This window comes from Squalius cephalus, assembly GCF_949319135.1.
Source record: "Squalius cephalus genome assembly, chromosome: 10".
Taxonomy (NCBI): Eukaryota; Metazoa; Chordata; class Actinopteri; order Cypriniformes; family Leuciscidae; genus Squalius; species Squalius cephalus.
This window is the reverse complement of record NC_137131.1, coordinates 20,603,824-20,620,407: the sequence shown is the minus strand read 5'-3', so window position 1 is coordinate 20,620,407 and position 16,584 is coordinate 20,603,824. Positions and strand designations below refer to the sequence as shown.

At 35.8% G+C, this 16,584-nt stretch overlaps 1 protein-coding gene and 1 long non-coding RNA gene across 5 annotated transcripts in view; both read right to left on the bottom strand.

Annotated features, from left to right (window-relative positions):
• LOC307165541 overlaps positions 1-16,584 on the bottom strand; it is a 187,716-nt gene that overhangs the window by 21,879 nt on the left and 149,253 nt on the right. The gene's annotated exons all lie outside the window — the stretch shown is intronic.
• Positions 3,936-15,731, bottom strand: LOC307165724 (uncharacterized protein). 4 transcript variants are annotated; one of them, XM_079883613.1, is made up of 7 exons: positions 14,129-15,731; positions 12,801-13,875; positions 12,266-12,649; positions 11,987-12,037; positions 7,057-11,894; positions 5,553-6,792; positions 3,936-5,443 (listed from the first exon to the last, which is right to left on the bottom strand). In XM_079883613.1, exons 2-5 carry the CDS (start codon positions 12,844-12,846, stop codon positions 11,806-11,808), a joined length of 570 nt encoding a protein of 189 aa, XP_079739739.1. In that variant the 5' UTR covers positions 12,847-13,875; positions 14,129-15,731; the 3' UTR covers positions 3,936-5,443; positions 5,553-6,792; positions 7,057-11,805. The 4 variants fall into 4 exon arrangements, 1 of the variants encoding a protein (XP_079739739.1); XR_013822532.1 differs by having other exon boundaries at positions 5,553-5,706; positions 5,915-6,792; positions 7,057-13,875; XR_013822533.1 differs by having other exon boundaries at positions 5,553-6,430; positions 6,639-6,792; positions 7,057-13,875.

The following is a 16,584-nucleotide window of genomic DNA, read 5'->3' as shown; positions in this document are numbered from 1 at the left end:
CCATTCGCCTAGCCGTGTGTGACAGACACTAGCCATGATGTCCTGATACTATGCCACAATACTGTAGCCTATCAGACAAGGTATTCACAGCAATAACATCTCAAAACCAATGATGATTATTGGGGTTGTGTGAAGACTCAGCCTTCAAATAAAAACAAAAAAATATAGCCTACAATGCCATAAAATACAAATAATGAAATGTCACTGGCTACAGTAACCCCAAATTAAACTTGTAATTATAAAACATATAGTTACTATATACCAGGGTCCAACCTTTTTGTGTGCGAGGGCTACCTCATGGGATAAAATAATCTAGAAGGAATTTGTATTTGTTATACTCCAATATTTATTATACATAACATGGTGAAGCTTTTTTACTTTTCACCATCATATGGGAAATAATAAAATATCTTGATATTCTGGTTCAGACTTACAAGGTTAAAAAAAAAAAAAAAAAAAAAATTCCTGAACAATTATGAAAATATTTATTGATTTTTTTGTTGATTTTCTATAAACCTATTGTATGTGTTATCAAAAACAGTAGCCCAAACATTTAGTATAAATATAAATGAATAAAATAAAATAAAATAAACTGCCATAACTTCTAAACAAAACATTACTGCATTAGGCTACATTTAATACATGACTATATTAATATAACAGAATTTTTAATTTGAATACAGGCACATTTCTGCCAAAAAAGTTTCTTTTACTAAAGTGAATTCATAAGTTTTGGTGTGAAATGTCTTCTAACTGGTTTGTTCTCTGAACAATGTTTCGCCTGTTTTTTTTTGTTTTTTTTTTGCGTCAATATGTTGAGAATATCAGCGCTGTTTCATCTGGCTTTTTACAAGCTTAAATCACATAGTCATTTGTGGGTTTATAATAGAGATAGAGAATTCTGCGCTGAATTTAAATGCTTCAGTGGATCGCGCAGCTCTGTGTAGGCTAATAGCCTAATGTTTATGAGGCGCCACGTAGGATTTAAATCAAACTTCGCTTATCAATAGGCTACATAACACACGTGCATATACACCTATAAATTACTCGCATATACATGTATACTATTGGATGTTCAAAATACATATATGAAATACACGTGCACACTAATATGAAATCCATACCAATACATATTATGTTAGTAATGAATGCATACACTTGTGAATAACTTGCATATAAACTTGACGCACGCATATGTGACGATCACACAAGTATTGTAATTGTACTGTAGGAGCCATTAAGTGGGCTGTCACTCATCACTAGGGGTGACGCGCTGGGTTTGAGGTCACGTGTTCACGGGAGGAGTTTTCATAAGGCGCGCATCTCTTTTGTGAATGGAATCTGTCATGGAGAGAGGGGGGCCGGGGTTGCCGTAGTTTTTGTTGACCGTTCGTTTGTTTGTTTAATTACATCGTTTTCACTGGATTACATGCAATACGTGTACACTGTTAACATCTGCTATGTATGTGAACCAAAAGACACTTGTTTTAATTAAATGCCACAAAACGCATGGTAACACTTTATATTACGACCCGCAAACAACTGCGTAAGTAAACCGAAATTACGGTGTACGTTTCTGTAATTATAGTGTACTTCCGTGTAGGTATAAGGGAACAATATGTTAAGTTTTGGGTAATAAAGGCAGTAGCACCTCAATGCAGTACACAAGATCCGAGGGGAGGAGTCGGATCTTATATAAGGGGTGGAGATTGGTAGGTTTAGGGGTGGAGATGGGTAGGTTTAGGGGTGGGTTTTGGGATCAGGGGGTGGAGATTGGTAGGTTTAGGTATGTAAGGTGGGAGGAGTTGGATTTTATCCGACTCCTCCCCCCGGATTTTATGCTCTGCATTGAGGACCATCTCAATAAAGGGGTAACAAGCAGATATACAACCTGCAAAGAACTTCGTAAGTAAACCGAAATTACGGTGTACGTTTCTGTAATTATAGTGTACCTCCGTGTAGGTATAAGGGAACAATATGTTAAGTTTTGGGTAATAAAGGGGTACAACCAGATATACAAGCAAATTATTTATAATGTAATTATTTTAAAACTAACAGGTACCTATTCTGTTAATATATTCCAGGCAAAAATTGTACGTCTGTTGTATATAAAAGTTTTTATCACATTTCTGGCAAAATATGTCTTTGTGCAATGTAGTTACAGGGTAATTTTGACATCTGTGGGTTGTAAATTAAACTTTTTGGCAATGCTATTTATTGGCTTTTCTTACTAAACTACTTAACGTTAAGCCAAAAAAAATTGTTTTTGCTATGATTTTAATTTAGAACGTACCATGTAGTACTTATACTTACCTTATCACATTGTATTGCAATAACACTTAAATGTCAGGGCAAATATACTGTGTAATTAAAAGTTTTTTGTTTAGTTTTTTTAATAAGAGTACCTTTCTCTGTAATTACTGTGCAAATAGTGTTGTTTCGTATTGTTACATAGTAAGTAGTGTTTGTTACCCGTTTCAACTGTGTAGTTACAGGGTAAGTGTAACTCCTGCGGGCTGTAAATTAAAGTGGCGCTTGTTACCCCCTTGTTCTGTGTATTTACAGGGTAAGTGTAACTCCTGCGGGCTGTAAATTAAAGTGGCGCTTGTTACCCCCTTGTTCTGTGTAGTTACAGGGTAAGTGTAACTCCTGCGGGCTGTAAATTAAAGTGGCGCTTGTTACCCCCTTGTTCTGTGTAGTTACAGGGTAAGTGTAACTCCTGCGGGCTGTAAATTAAAGTGGCGCTTGTTACCCCCTTGTTCTGTGTAGTTACAGGGTAAGTGCATGCAGTAAATATACAATAAAGGATCCAATTTAATTTCTGACTTTTATTTTACAAAAAAATGTCAAAACATTTTTTCATCTTAAAATCTTAATAAAACATTGTCTTTTCTACAGTATACTCAAACAACAAAGTAACACATTATACCCCCCCCCCCTTTATTTGCGTCCCTTGCTTTTCTTCTTCTTTCTTTTCTTGCTCTTCTTTTTCTTAACTTCCACAGGGGACTCTGAAGTTGAGGAGTTGATGGAGTCCCATTGGTCTTGCTGCACTGCAAAAATATGAATATACAGTATATACATGCTCTTAGCAAGCTACACCTTCAATTTTACGTTGTCGAACAATCCTCCACTCTAAACATTTTGTGCCACCTGATATTACTGTAGTAACTGTAATTTTGAAGAAAACACATTTTGGTGAAGTTTGAGTCAGATCATGGGGGGGCTGTGATATTTTATAGTGATAATGACTGTAGTGCAGCAGAAAATGTTTTTTTAAAAGGCATAGTTGTTCTGACAGCAACAAAAAAAACAAAAAAGCATGAAACACAAACCTGAGGGCAGTGGCAATAGTTCAATAGTTCAATAGTTCGGATTGAGCTGATCAACAAACGGACAGGGAACTACGTCATCACGTTGAAAGGTCACGCCTGCGCCGGCCGAAGTACCGCCCCACTGTTTACAATGCGACCGTACGTAGGAGGATAATTCAAATAGTATTGTTTGCGATTATATATATAGAAATAGTATTCAGTGAATATGAATATGAATAGTATATGAATAACATTCTGATGAATATGAATAGTAGTTCAAATAGCCGGCGCAGGCGTGACCTTTCAACGTGATGACGTAGTTCCCTGTCCGTTTGTTGATCAGCTCAATCCGAACTATTGAAGGTAAAAAGTCTATAAATTATATATTCCTTTTTTTTAAATGACCTATCGTTTCGCTAGATAACAACCTCCAGGGTTCGTACGTTTTGAAAAAACCTGGAAAAGTTATCCCAGATAGCAAACTGACATTGAATCAACGTGGAAACGACGTTTCTCGTGACATCGAAACAACGTTGATCTCCGACGTTGATCCGGCATCACTTTGCTCATCGAATTAACGTTGAATCAACGTCAGACACGCCATTCAAAACTAACGGAAAATCAACGCAATTGGTTTGCTTTCCTAACGTTGAAACGATGTTGATTTCAAGTTGTTGAAATTACGTTATAGAATCAACATAAAATCGATCTAATTGGTTTGCTTACCTAACGTTAAAAGGATGTTGATTTCAATTGTGTAAATTGCGTTATTATAAACACATTTTCTACTTGTTTTAAAAATCTATCACTTATTTGATAAATTAGTCTGTATAGGTAATCATTTATTAAACACACGTCACATTCAGTTAACATTGCTTTATTATTTATACAAAATATACATTTACAAATACATTTTTAAATCTTCTGTATACAAACCCTAAGAGTAATATAGAAAAAAGCATTTACACTCAAAATACACAGACATTCCACATTCAGGCATTCTTTCTAAGCCTCAACCAAATGCAATTCAATGTACAAAATGTCCTTGACATTTATAATTACATACAGTATTATAGCCTATGATGTATTATTATAGCAAAACCGTTGACAGTGGAGTTTGTAGATATATGTGTTAAATAACAAATAATAATTAAATACCGTGTACAGCAATCGATTAGTACATTGGGTTTAATTTGTCGTTTAATGATCTCATATGTGTTGTTAGTACCGAGAAATTTCACGTGAATAAATACTTAGTACGTGGGTGGCGTACTTCAATGTCCAGTACGTGGTATAACATTTGCTCCATTATATGGTGAGAAATCCTGTAATGTTTTCCTCAAAAACCTTGAAAGAAAGACATGGACATCTTGGATGACATGGGGGTGAGTAAATTGTCAGGAATTTTTTATTTGAAACTGAACTAATCCTTTAATATATTACTAATATGTCTGTTTCGCAAAATCATCGTAAATCATCGTAGATCTACGAGTGCTCTGGAGTAATAGTAAATCATGTAGTGCTTTATATACACTTGTCTTGATTGCTAATACACATCTGATGACGATTATTAGGTTAAACGTTCACGGATACGATTATATCATTTTCAGGACTTCGCAAATGGACAGCGACTCTTAAGTAGCACGTAGTGTTCTCGCGCGTTAATGTTAAGTGCATTTTTGGGATTTCCGTAATCTTGCACGTAGAGAGCTAAGGCCAGAGCAGTCAGACTCAGAAGATTTTGAGAAATGCGATTCGAGTAGGAACCACAAACGGATTTGTAAAATTCGTATTTAATGTATTTTTGTTTTTGTTTTTTTTGCAGTTCACACTTGCTAAATCTTTTCGCATTTCAATCGGACATGCAATATTGTTTGTATTCCAAGCAATCTATATATGCAAAATTTGTCCAAAAAGGTGTAACTTGTGTTGTTGGAGACAAAAAGAGAAAAAAGTTTGCAATTCCAAAAAAAAAAAAAAAAAAAAACTGTCACAGGTGCTCAGTTTTGCTATTATAATACCTTAACATGATAGTAATAAGCCATCTGCAAAAGCAGAGAGGTTGGTGTGGTGTACAGTAGTAGGCTACATCTGTAGTTCCAGGTCAGCATCTGGAGATCTGCATTCAGCTGGAGAATATCAAATAAAATAAAAATAGATAAGCGTCATTGGTTCATTCAGCCCGCGCTCATTTAAGAACGACCAATCAGCGTGTATGTTTTGTCTAGAATAGCCTACCTCAAGTTCGAGTTCCTATGCTTCCTATGACGCTTCCTACGAACTCTCAGTTGTCTTCCACCATCTCGTCTATTCCTACGACCTGCACGGCTGAAATCCAAATCCACTGGTCAAGTGAGTGATGAGCTTTCGAGATATAATCAACCTATAAATCCTGCAAAGTACAAAGACACAGTTTTTCCTCACAAAGAAAAAACGGTCAGGTAAACCACAACGGTTGAAAAGTTGTTGTTTTTTCACACAAAGTAGGCTATTGCTTTTGTCGTTATTTATATTTGCTGCTATGCATGTATAATATGTAGTGGGTTAAAATGAGATTTTTGTTTAAAAAAAATGTGTATGTTTTGTCTAGAATAGCCTACCTCAAGTTCGAGTTCCTATGCTTCCTATGACGCTTCCTACGAACTCTCAGTTGTCTTCCACCATCTCGTCTATTCCTACGACCTGCACGGCTGAAATCCAAATCCACTGGTCAAGTGAGTGATGAGCTTTCGAGATATAATCAACCTATAAATCCTGCAAAGTACAAAGACACAGTTTTTCCTCACAAAGAAAAAACGGTCAGGTAAACCACAACGGTTGAAAAGTTGTTGTTTTTTCACACAAAGTAGGCTATTGCTTTTGTCGTTATTTATATTTGCTGCTATGCATGTATAATATGTAGTGGGTTAAAATGAGATTTTTGTTTAAAAAAAATGTGTATGTTTTGTCTAGAATAGCCTACCTCAAGTTCGAGTTCCTATGCTTCCTATGACGCTTCCTACGAACTCTCAGTTGTCTTCCACCATCTCGTCTATTCCTACGACCTGCACGGCTGAAATCCAAATCCACTGGTCAAGTGAGTGATGAGCTTTCGAGATATAATCAACCTATAAATCCTGCAAAGTACAAAGACACAGTTTTTCCTCACAAAGAAAAAACGGTCAGGTAAACCACAACGGTTGAAAAGTTGTTGTTTTTTCACACAAAGTAGGCTATTGCTTTTGTCGTTATTTATATTTGCTGCTATGCATGTATAATATGTAGTGGGTTAAAATGAGATTTTTGTTTAAAAAAAATGTGTATGTTTTGTCTAGAATAGCCTACCTCAAGTTCGAGTTCCTATGCTTCCTATGACGCTTCCTACGAACTCTCAGTTGTCTTCCACCATCTCGTCTATTCCTACGACCTGCACGGCTGAAATCCAAATCCACTGGTCAAGTGAGTGATGAGCTTTTGAGATATAATCAACCTATAAATCCTGCAAAGTACAAAGACACAGTTTTTCCTCACAAAGAAAAAACGGTCAGGTAAACCACAATGGTTGAAAAGTTGTTGTTTTTTCACACAAAGTAGGCTATTGCTTTTGTCGTTATTTATATTTGCTGCTATGCATGTATAATAGGTAGTGGGTTAAAATGAGATTTTTGTTTAAAAAAAACTTGCATGCCTAAAGTTGTTGAGCCCCTGAACCATTTAGCATTAATAAGTAAACAAGTATAGATATACATGCATGCATAAATACCTTTAAGTGGAACGAATAACTCTGCTGTATGGTGTCAGTCTCATTGCTGGCAAATACCTAAAAATAGACCTAGAGAAATAAAATGAATAAATAAAATATATTGTTGACCACAATATCTGTTAGCATAATAGTTCAAACAATTATAACTACAAGCAATGTAACATTATATTTGTAGCCTACCTCATTTAGTTGATTATTTACCCTATAGAACTTTTCTCACTGAAACAGCCTGGGGTAATTTAAAAATGTTTAAACCTTAAATATTTCAGTAAAAAGCCAAGAGTGTTATACTGTAATATTACATATAATATTTTTAATATAATTTCAATAAACATATAATATACTTATAATTAATTTAACAACTCAAAGTATACACAATTTATCAGTATTTTAACAATTGAGAAACATGTTGGCCTATACAGATTAGTTATTACATACGGTGACGCATTGCTGCCACATACATATTATTTTTTTCCCCCAATTATGTCGTAATAACGAGATCTTATGTCGTTAAAACGACATCTTTTTCTCGTAATAACGAGATCTTATGTCGTTAAAACGACATCTTTTCTCGTAATAACGAGATCTTATGTCGTTAAAACGACATCTTTTTCTCGTAATAACGAGATCTTATGTCGTTAAAACGACATATTTTTCTCGTAATAACGAGATGTTATGTCGTTAAAACGACATCTTTTTTGCCCTTATAAGGACATGTGTAGTCATGTACAAAATATGCCTTTATCCACATAAAATTGACAGCCTATCGCGCCTTTATCACACGTTCAAAAAGCTTAAGCAAATAGTAGCAGCCCCCAATCATGAAATTAATCAATGAGGCCCTTTTTTGAAAATATATTTTATATAGGCTTTTTTATATTTTATATGTTTTTTTTAATATGATATATTATATAGGCCTAATAAGATTTATTTTTGTTAATAGGCTATATCTTCATCTTCATTACATAGAGATATAATTAAACAAAAAGTAGTCAAAACACATCTAACAGAACATAGCCTAAGTTGTTTATTTTTTACAACATTGTGTTCTTATTTTGTTTAATTAACGAAATGTCAATCTTCGTCTTTATAACAGAAGATAGCCTACAATACAATACAAAAATCTTCAAGATGTATAACGGATTGTCACCTTATAAACAGTACTTTTTTAATGGAATAATACACCCTTATAATAAAGAAAAAGCTTCAGTAATAAAGAATATGTTGTCCTTCCACAGAAACCCTTTATTATAAAGAAAATAGGTGGCTCTTAACGTGTCTTTCTATGGGAGGATGGCATTGCGGTGCACAGCAAATATTCAATGCATTCAATGCAAATATTCAATGGTATTCAATGCAAAACAAAAATGAAAAATACAAGTAGCCAATAAAATAAACAAATTATTGTGGCATTAATTAGCCCATAAACAATATTTATTTTAAAGCCTAAACGAATTTGTTTAAAGAAAAACACCAGCGTTGGGCATTTATCTGTATAGGCTAAGTGTTTCAGCCGCCCTTTTCAAACTGGCGCAATAAAATGCAACAGAATTTGATTAGTTAAATATGAAGAGGATTATCCGTCTGGCATGGCCGCTCGCTCTAACGTTAACCTAGATAAATGTTTGCTGTTATGAAGCGCATATCCAAGTGTTTGTGCGGAGTGTGGAGCGCGCAATATGACATGGATGGAGGCGCCGGTGGCATCACTCGCATTTTCCCATCAACAGTGGAAACAACTTAAAATACTCCATTTCTGGTCATACAGAAAATAATAATACATAAGTCGCAACTACTTTTATTTGGGTAAACTCACAACAACAAGAAAACGGTGTGCTTTTGTAAAATAAAATAAAACGAACAGGGCACGCTTTCATGATCTCTGTGAATTGGAGCGCGCCTCAAAAATGAACTGGAAAACAGTGTATAGACAAGCCTCACAGTCACAAACATGAGAAATATAACTATAAAGTTTATACAAAAAAATGTCCACCAACGAAAAAAAATCCAATCGAAAGCATATACGGTAGGCTATAGACTACCATCTGATTATGTAATCCTGTCCGTATGAAAGGCTCATACATTACAGCGGAGATGTATGGAGATACGTATGCAGGCAGCCTACACTGATTTAGAAAATAATAGTTCATTAATAAACAATTAAAATGCTTCGTTATTTTTTTTTCAGATACATTTATCATATCATTAGCATACTTTTGCCGGCGCTTTGCGGCAAGTTTTATGCATGCGCTTGAGCGCGGAATATAGGCTATAGCGTACATGCACCCAGCATTGAATATAAACGTGCGATTAGTTCTAATTGCTTAAATGAATGACTACTAGTCTAGAAAAATCCTTTAGTCTATGGCAACTCTAATCAATAGCCTACATTTAATATCTGACATTATTTCATTAGTAACTAGTATCCAGCTCTTCACATTTAATTAGTTGAGTTAGCATAATTAATAAACTAATAAAATAATAAAATAAAATTTAAATTTAAATTAAGATACTAACCATATATTTATATATATCATTGCTTATTCCACCACACAAAGGACTGTTTAAGGTGACAATCCGTTATACATGTGAAGATTGTAGGCTGTATCTAGAAGATTTTTGTATTGTATTGTATCTTCTGTTATAAAGACGAAGATTGACATTTCGTTAATTAAACAAAATAAGAACACAATGTTGTAAAATTTTCTGTTAGATGTGTTTTGACTACTTTTTGGTTAATTATATCTCTAGGTAATGAATGAAGATATAGCCTATTAACAAAAATAAATCTTATATAATATATATATAAAAAAACTTATAGGCCTATTTAAAATATATTTTCAAAAAAGGGCCTTATTGATTAATTTTGCATGATTGGGGGCTGCTACTATTTGCTTAAGCTTTTTGAACGTGTGATCAATTTTATGTGGATAAATGCATATTTTGTACATGACTACACATGTCCTTATAAGGGCAAAAAAAGGGCAAAAAAAGATGTCGTTTTAACGACATAACATCTCGTTATTACGAGAAAAAGATGTCGTTTTAACGACATAACATCTCGTTATTACGAGAAAAAGATGTCGTTTTAATGACATAACATCTCGTTATTACGAGAAAAAGATGTCGTTTTAACGACATAAGATCTCGTTATTACGAGAAAAGATGTCGTTAAAACGACATAAGATCTCGTTATTACGACATAATTGAGGGGAAAAAATAATATTATGTAAGTGGCAGCAATGCGTCACCGTAATTACAGATATTAGATACACAAATTATTACCTAAACTATATAACAATACTATATACTATATAATAATAACTGTAATTAATTTAGATTGACACAAAAAAATTAACAATTAAATAACAGATGATCTTCTGCCACTGCCACCATCTCTGTCTGGAGCGTAACGCAACCATTTTTTGACTGCCTCAGAAAAGTCTGCCTTGGAAGCCTCTTTACCTTGTGCTGTACTTCTCAATGCACCTGAAACATTATGGAACAAAATTAAACTCGCATTGCAGCATAGGGCTTTGACTTTTGCCTTTTCTTTTTGGTGATCAAAGATGAGTTTTAAGAGATACAATTATTGACTGCAGGGGAGTTTCCTAAATGATTTGGCAAAACTGTTAAACAAAGATAGTGTGAAAAGCTCTTTTAGTAGTTAGTCTATTACTTACGGAACATTATCTTCGAGAGATTTGAGGTCTCGAAGCTCCTCTTTTGTCCACGTCCTGCCCAGTTAAATGATGAAGCCAGATTGTTTGTCAAAATGTGGCTCAACATTTTCCTTACTGTGTCTTCCAGTTTATGACCACCCAGAAGTGACAGCTGGAAAAACTAATAAAAAAGAGATCAGTGTTCACATTAATTCCCATTTCCCAATTTTTTTTGCCATTCTCTGTGAATCTCTCATCAAAGTATTTCCATCCACAGACTCTAGACTGTGTTTGTGTGTGTGTGTGTGTGCGTGTGTGCGTGCGTGCGTGTGTGTGTTTGTGTGTGTGTGTTTTGTTTTTTTGCAAACATAAATGATTGCTTCCGGTGTCAAATGCTAGTTTGAGTATTTCTATTTCTGTGGATTTCCTGGGATTTTTACAGACAAGTGTCTCTAGCATTTACTCAGATTGGTGCCAAAAAATTAAAACATCCAGTGAAGTTCTATAGGTGAGAGATCAACAGAGAATGGCCTGACTCGTTCAAACTGACAAAGTCTACAGTAACCATATCAGTGTAAATGTTTCTACAGCATTATTTTCAGCATTATGTTTGGTATAGTACAGTCATCTCTAATGGTTTCTGTTTTAATGAAAACTGAATATGGGCAATCGTCTGGAAACAATAATCTTTGTTTTCTTTTTTCCATACTTATCAAGACCTGGATATTAAATCAAATTCCATATTTCCCAAACAGCGTAGGTTAAGTGTAATTGCATTACAAGATTTACCAATCTGTTTTTTTCTGTCTCGTCCAACCTCTCCAAAGCATCAAAATCTTCTAGAGACTGTAAAGGTAAACCTAAGCTGCATCCTATTTCTGGTTGAGGTAGAGGGACTCCCTGTAATTTTTGGATCATTGCCCTCTGCTCTTTCAGCTCTGCCTTAATTTCCAGGAGAGCTTTTAACACATTCCTCTTGAAAGGAGACAACTCTACAAATAAAGTAAATAAATATATTAATACTTTATTTGTATTAAGAGAGAGAAACTCTACTAGTTCATTAATAATCACCATCAGCAGAACAGGTTTACTGTTTAAATTGGAATGGAATTTTTGTTTTTGATTTATTACCGTTGGTATGTTCATTCTGTGTTTGTTGTGCTCTACTTGGATTTTCTGAAGAAAACAACACAACAGTTTTTTTCATACACTTAAAACTCACCTGTAAAACAATTAGTCTTAAAGAGGTTAGCAGTTTGAAGAATCACCTGAAAAGATGTCTGAGACAGTCGGACTGGAGTTGTGGTTCATGTATCTCTCTTTAAAAAAAAAAGTGACATTGCAGGAAAAGTTAGGATGGATGTCAACATTTATAGTGAATAAGTAGCCTACATTTAGCCTGTAAGTCCCACCTAAAAGAATAATGTCTTCCAAAATTAAGAAAGAACATAAAATCAACATAAATCTCCCCCCTAGGAAACTTAATGGTCTAATAAAAAGTTTCAAATAACTGTTTTCAAAATAGAAAAAATAGCTTTGATCATTACCATTGACCAGTTCAGTCAGTGTGCCCCGGTGTGCTCCGTGGTTTGCGTCTTGGTGTCCGCCGTAGTGTGTGCCCAGGTGTCCTCCGTTGTTCGTGTTTTGGTGTGATCCCTGGTGTCCGTCGTAGTGTGTGCCCAGGTGTCCTCCGTTGTTCGTGTTTTGGTGTGATCCCTGGTGTCTGTCGTAGTGTGTCCCCAGGAGTCCTACGTTGTTCGTGTTTTGGTGTGATCCCTGGTGTCTGTCGTAGTGTGTCCCCAGGAGTCCTACGTTGTGTGTGTTTTGGTGTGATCCCTGGTGTCCGCCGTAGTGTGTGTCCAGGTGTGCTTCGGTGTTCGTGTTTTGGTGTGATCCCTGGTGTCCGCCCTGGTGTACCCTGTGTGGATTTTCTGAGAAAAATGTGCAGTTTATTTATAGACTAAATAAATTTCTAAAAGGATATTACAGGATTTGTGGATCTGGAAGTGCAATTATAACAGCTGTGATACAATGTAAAAGAGGCAAAACATTTTTTTTAAAGAATAACATTGCAACACATACCTAGTGAATAGAGGCTTGAGACAGCTGGACTGGTCTCAAAGATCATGTGACTTTCTGAAATAATTATGATCAAGTTAAATTAACAGCAGGGTTTTGCGTAATACAATTGTGTGCTTTGAATTCATTCAGTCATGTTTGATAATCAATAAAGGCGGACTTTTGTGAACTTTCTCAATTAGTGGATTTCAATGATGTTGCTGTTAAGGACACTTCGAAACGGGTTAAATTAACCGTTCGTTCAAGGATGCCTGAGAAAAGAATACAGTTTTCTCTGGCCCAATATATAGACTATGCTGAGCTGCTCATCATTTACTGTGAGTTTTTTACAGGGGCTCCAGCCCCTGACCAGCATCCAGTGTCGGCTACAGCCCCTGACCAGCATCCAGTGACCGCTACAGCCCCTGACCAGCATCCAGTGTCGGCTACAGCCCCTGACCAGCATCCAGTGTCGGCTACAGCCCCTGACCAGCATCCAGTGTCGGCTACAGCCCCTGACCAGCATCCAGTGTCGGCTACAGCCCCTGACCAGCATCCAGTGTCGGCTACAGCCCCTGACCAGCATCCAGTGTCGGCTACAGCCCCTGACCAGCATCCAGTGTCGGCTACAGCCCCTGACCAGCATCCAGTGTCGGCTACAGCCCCTGACCAGCATCCAGTGTCGGCTACAGCCCCTGACCAGCATCCAGTGTCGGCTACAGCCCCTGACCAGCATCCAGTGTCGGCTACAGCCCCTGACCAGCATCCCGTAAGGCCGCTCCATTTCACAAACCCATATATACTGTATATGTCCATCCAATTTTATGACAGGTTCAGTGCATTTCAAATTAAATTCAATGGGAATTTACTTTTAAAGTTTTTTTTTTTTTTTTTTTTAAAGATTTGAATCGCCTTGAAATTCAGGGACATATGATCATGAAGAGTTTTTTCTTAAAATTAACTACAAAAACAGTTTAATTAGACTTCCATAATACCTGGAATGTCAATTACGGGGGCAGCTGGGAGCCGTGATTTTTTTGGTGCATTAACATCCTGGTCAGAATCATTCTCTGTGAAGTTTAGGAAGCGTGGATTAGGCCTGTAAAGGGAAACAGTAAAATTATTTCTCAATAAGACAACACGGTAATGCTTTAGATTACAGCCCGGAAAGTACTGCGTAATTAAAGCGATTTTACAATGTAACTTTCGGTAATTATAGTGGACCTATAAAGTAAGTATATACGCTGTAAATTTGTCTTAATTCCGCAGTACTTTCCGGGCTGTAATCTAAAGCGTTACCGACAACACCTATAAAAGTCTTTGATATTTATTATCATTAAACCTTAAATTACCTTTTCTTTCTTTTTATTCTTTCATTATGGCCCTCTTCGTCAGAAGTTATTTCCGACGTGTGGATATCACAGTCCACATACTTTTTAAGCATCTTCTGTGCTTTTTCTAGTGTTTCTAGTAATATAGATATAAATAATATATACGATTGAGCAAAGCATGTATAGTTATCAGTGCATTGAGATAATAAAATAAATAATATAAAAAAAAAGAAAAACATTCTTACCACACTTTTTAAGCAATCGCACAGGCTCAAATAGTTTCCATCCAGCTTGTACAGGCTCTTGTCTCTTTACTGCCACCTTTAATTTTTCTTGAGTGTATTTTGGCCAGTAGCACTTTTGTCCAAAAAGCCAATTGTCTGGGACAACATCTGTGCTTTTGTCAGGAAATTCTATTAATGTATACTGATTCACTTTATCCATTATTGTCTGGGAAAGATAAGAAATTTGAGAAATGTTGACCCCAGCTGTGATTAGTTCTGGGTTGCTGCGTGTTCAGCTCCCTTACCCATACCAATCACAGTGGAGTAAGTCAGGCATGAATTAATTTATTTGTATGTAATGCAATGTACTTATTTGTATGCAGTGAAAATAACAGAAAGAGTGGGTGTGTTAAATTAAAGTATCTTTTTATTTTAATGAGCAGGAAGAAAATGAGTGATATTCCCTTCTCTCACAATGTCACCTCACCTCAACAAACTTTCAAAGGGTTTACCCGAAAATCTTGTCATGATTTACTCACTTTCATCTTAGAAACACATATTTAGATATTTTTTAATGAAATTTGAGAGATTTTGGTCACTCCAATGACAGTACAGATAACCAAAACTTTCTAGATCAAAAAATGTCATCGTACTATTAAAAACGAATCAGTATGAATCAAGAGGTTTAATCTAAGTCTTCTGAAAAGACTTAAATGCTATATATGATGGACAGATTTAATTTAGCCATAATAGACATTGATTAAAACAGATGTACAGTGCATTGCATACACCCAAGTGCTTGTATTTGTGCGTAACCCACCAATGAGGATTGTTCCAGTGTGTTTGAAGTTACTTTTACAAACACAAATTGAATTGAGAGGTGTAATCTATGTTATGACATTTTTGGATCTAGAAAGATTTGGTTATCTGGACTGTCAATGGAGTGACCCAAATCTCTCAGATTTCGTTAAAAAAATATCTTAATATGTGTTATGAAGATGAACAAAAGTCGTATGGGTTTGGAGCATGAGAGTGAGTAAATGATGATAGAATCCTATAACCCTATAGGATTTATTTCAACTTTTTCAATATTTTATGTTTATTTAAATTTAAAATAATTTCCAAAAGCCTGACACTACATCTGTGCTCACTCTGCTGAACAAACACTATCTGCAATGGAGAAGGGGTATTGCAAAAAACCCATTATCATTTTCAGGAAGAAGTACGTACTTGTGTTTTACACTGGACAAAGGTACTATTTCAGTCTTTTCTTGCAAGACAGAGACTCTATAACATCCAAGTGCAGAGGAGTCGCATGGATAAGTGTAAAATGATTCTGTTTTTTGGAACCTCTGACACACTACATGAACGCTTTCATTCTGTTTGATTATATCCTTAATTATGGCTATGTCTGTGTCGATTTTGATACAGTTGTCTCCTTGTTTGGGTGACAAAACAAAATCTGAGAAATGCACCTTTTTTAGCTCTTTTGAACTTGATGACAGATTAGATTGATGAGATTCTTTTGGAAGCATTTCTGAAAGTCTTTTGACAACCTGCTGTAAAGGACAATCTGGTTTTCTAACCAATCGTTTCAGTTCACCCAGGTAATTTTCATATGGAAATGCCGCTATATTATCAAGAGGGCCGAATGCTTTATACTCGTCTGCAAGATGGATAACCTGGTGGACATTGAAAACTACTTCGTCTGTGCCATACAATCTGATGTAATGTGTTACAAATGACAACAGAGCCTTTTTAGCAAATTCAATCATTGAATCAGAGAGGCCGGGACTAAGCAGCAGAAACATGCCAATAGAAAAGAGAAGAAAGTTGTCATAAATTGCGGATTCAACACATCCTTTTAACACAACGGGACCAGTGTATATCATGAACTGGCGGAACTCTGTGGCCTTCCATCTATCCACATCTGTCAAAGAACGAGGTTTCCTGGCAAACTCTTGAGGCATAAAAGAACGGAGAGCAACAAGTCTGTCAGAAATCTCTGCTATACGCTGTGATGACAACCTTGTTCTAAGCTTTTTCCCTTTCATCCACATTTGAATTAACCTCCTCATTACTCCAAGACAGCAGGTGTGCATGTAGTCTAACGGGAATTGGGTTACCATTTTTACTAGTTCGTGTAAAGGGCTTAAACTACTGTTCAAATGGTGTTCTTCATTTGTCATCATTTCATAATCCATGTCAGTACGCAGTGGAGCATCTGTTTCAGGATATGTCATTTTATTAGAC

Bases quoted from the DNA above. Each gene is read 5' to 3' on its own strand.
- LOC307165724 (XM_079883613.1), bottom strand. From the start codon at position 12,846: ATGATCTTTGAGACCAGTCCAGCTGTCTCAAGCCTCTATTCACTAG. The intron at 12,650-12,800 runs GTATGTGTTGCA...CATTTTTCTCAG, and splicing joins CTCAAGCCTCTATTCACTAG to AAAATCCACACAGGGTACAC. The intron at 12,038-12,265 runs GTAATGATCAAA...TTTTTTTTAAAG, and splicing joins ACTGACTGAACTGGTCAATG to AGAGATACATGAACCACAAC.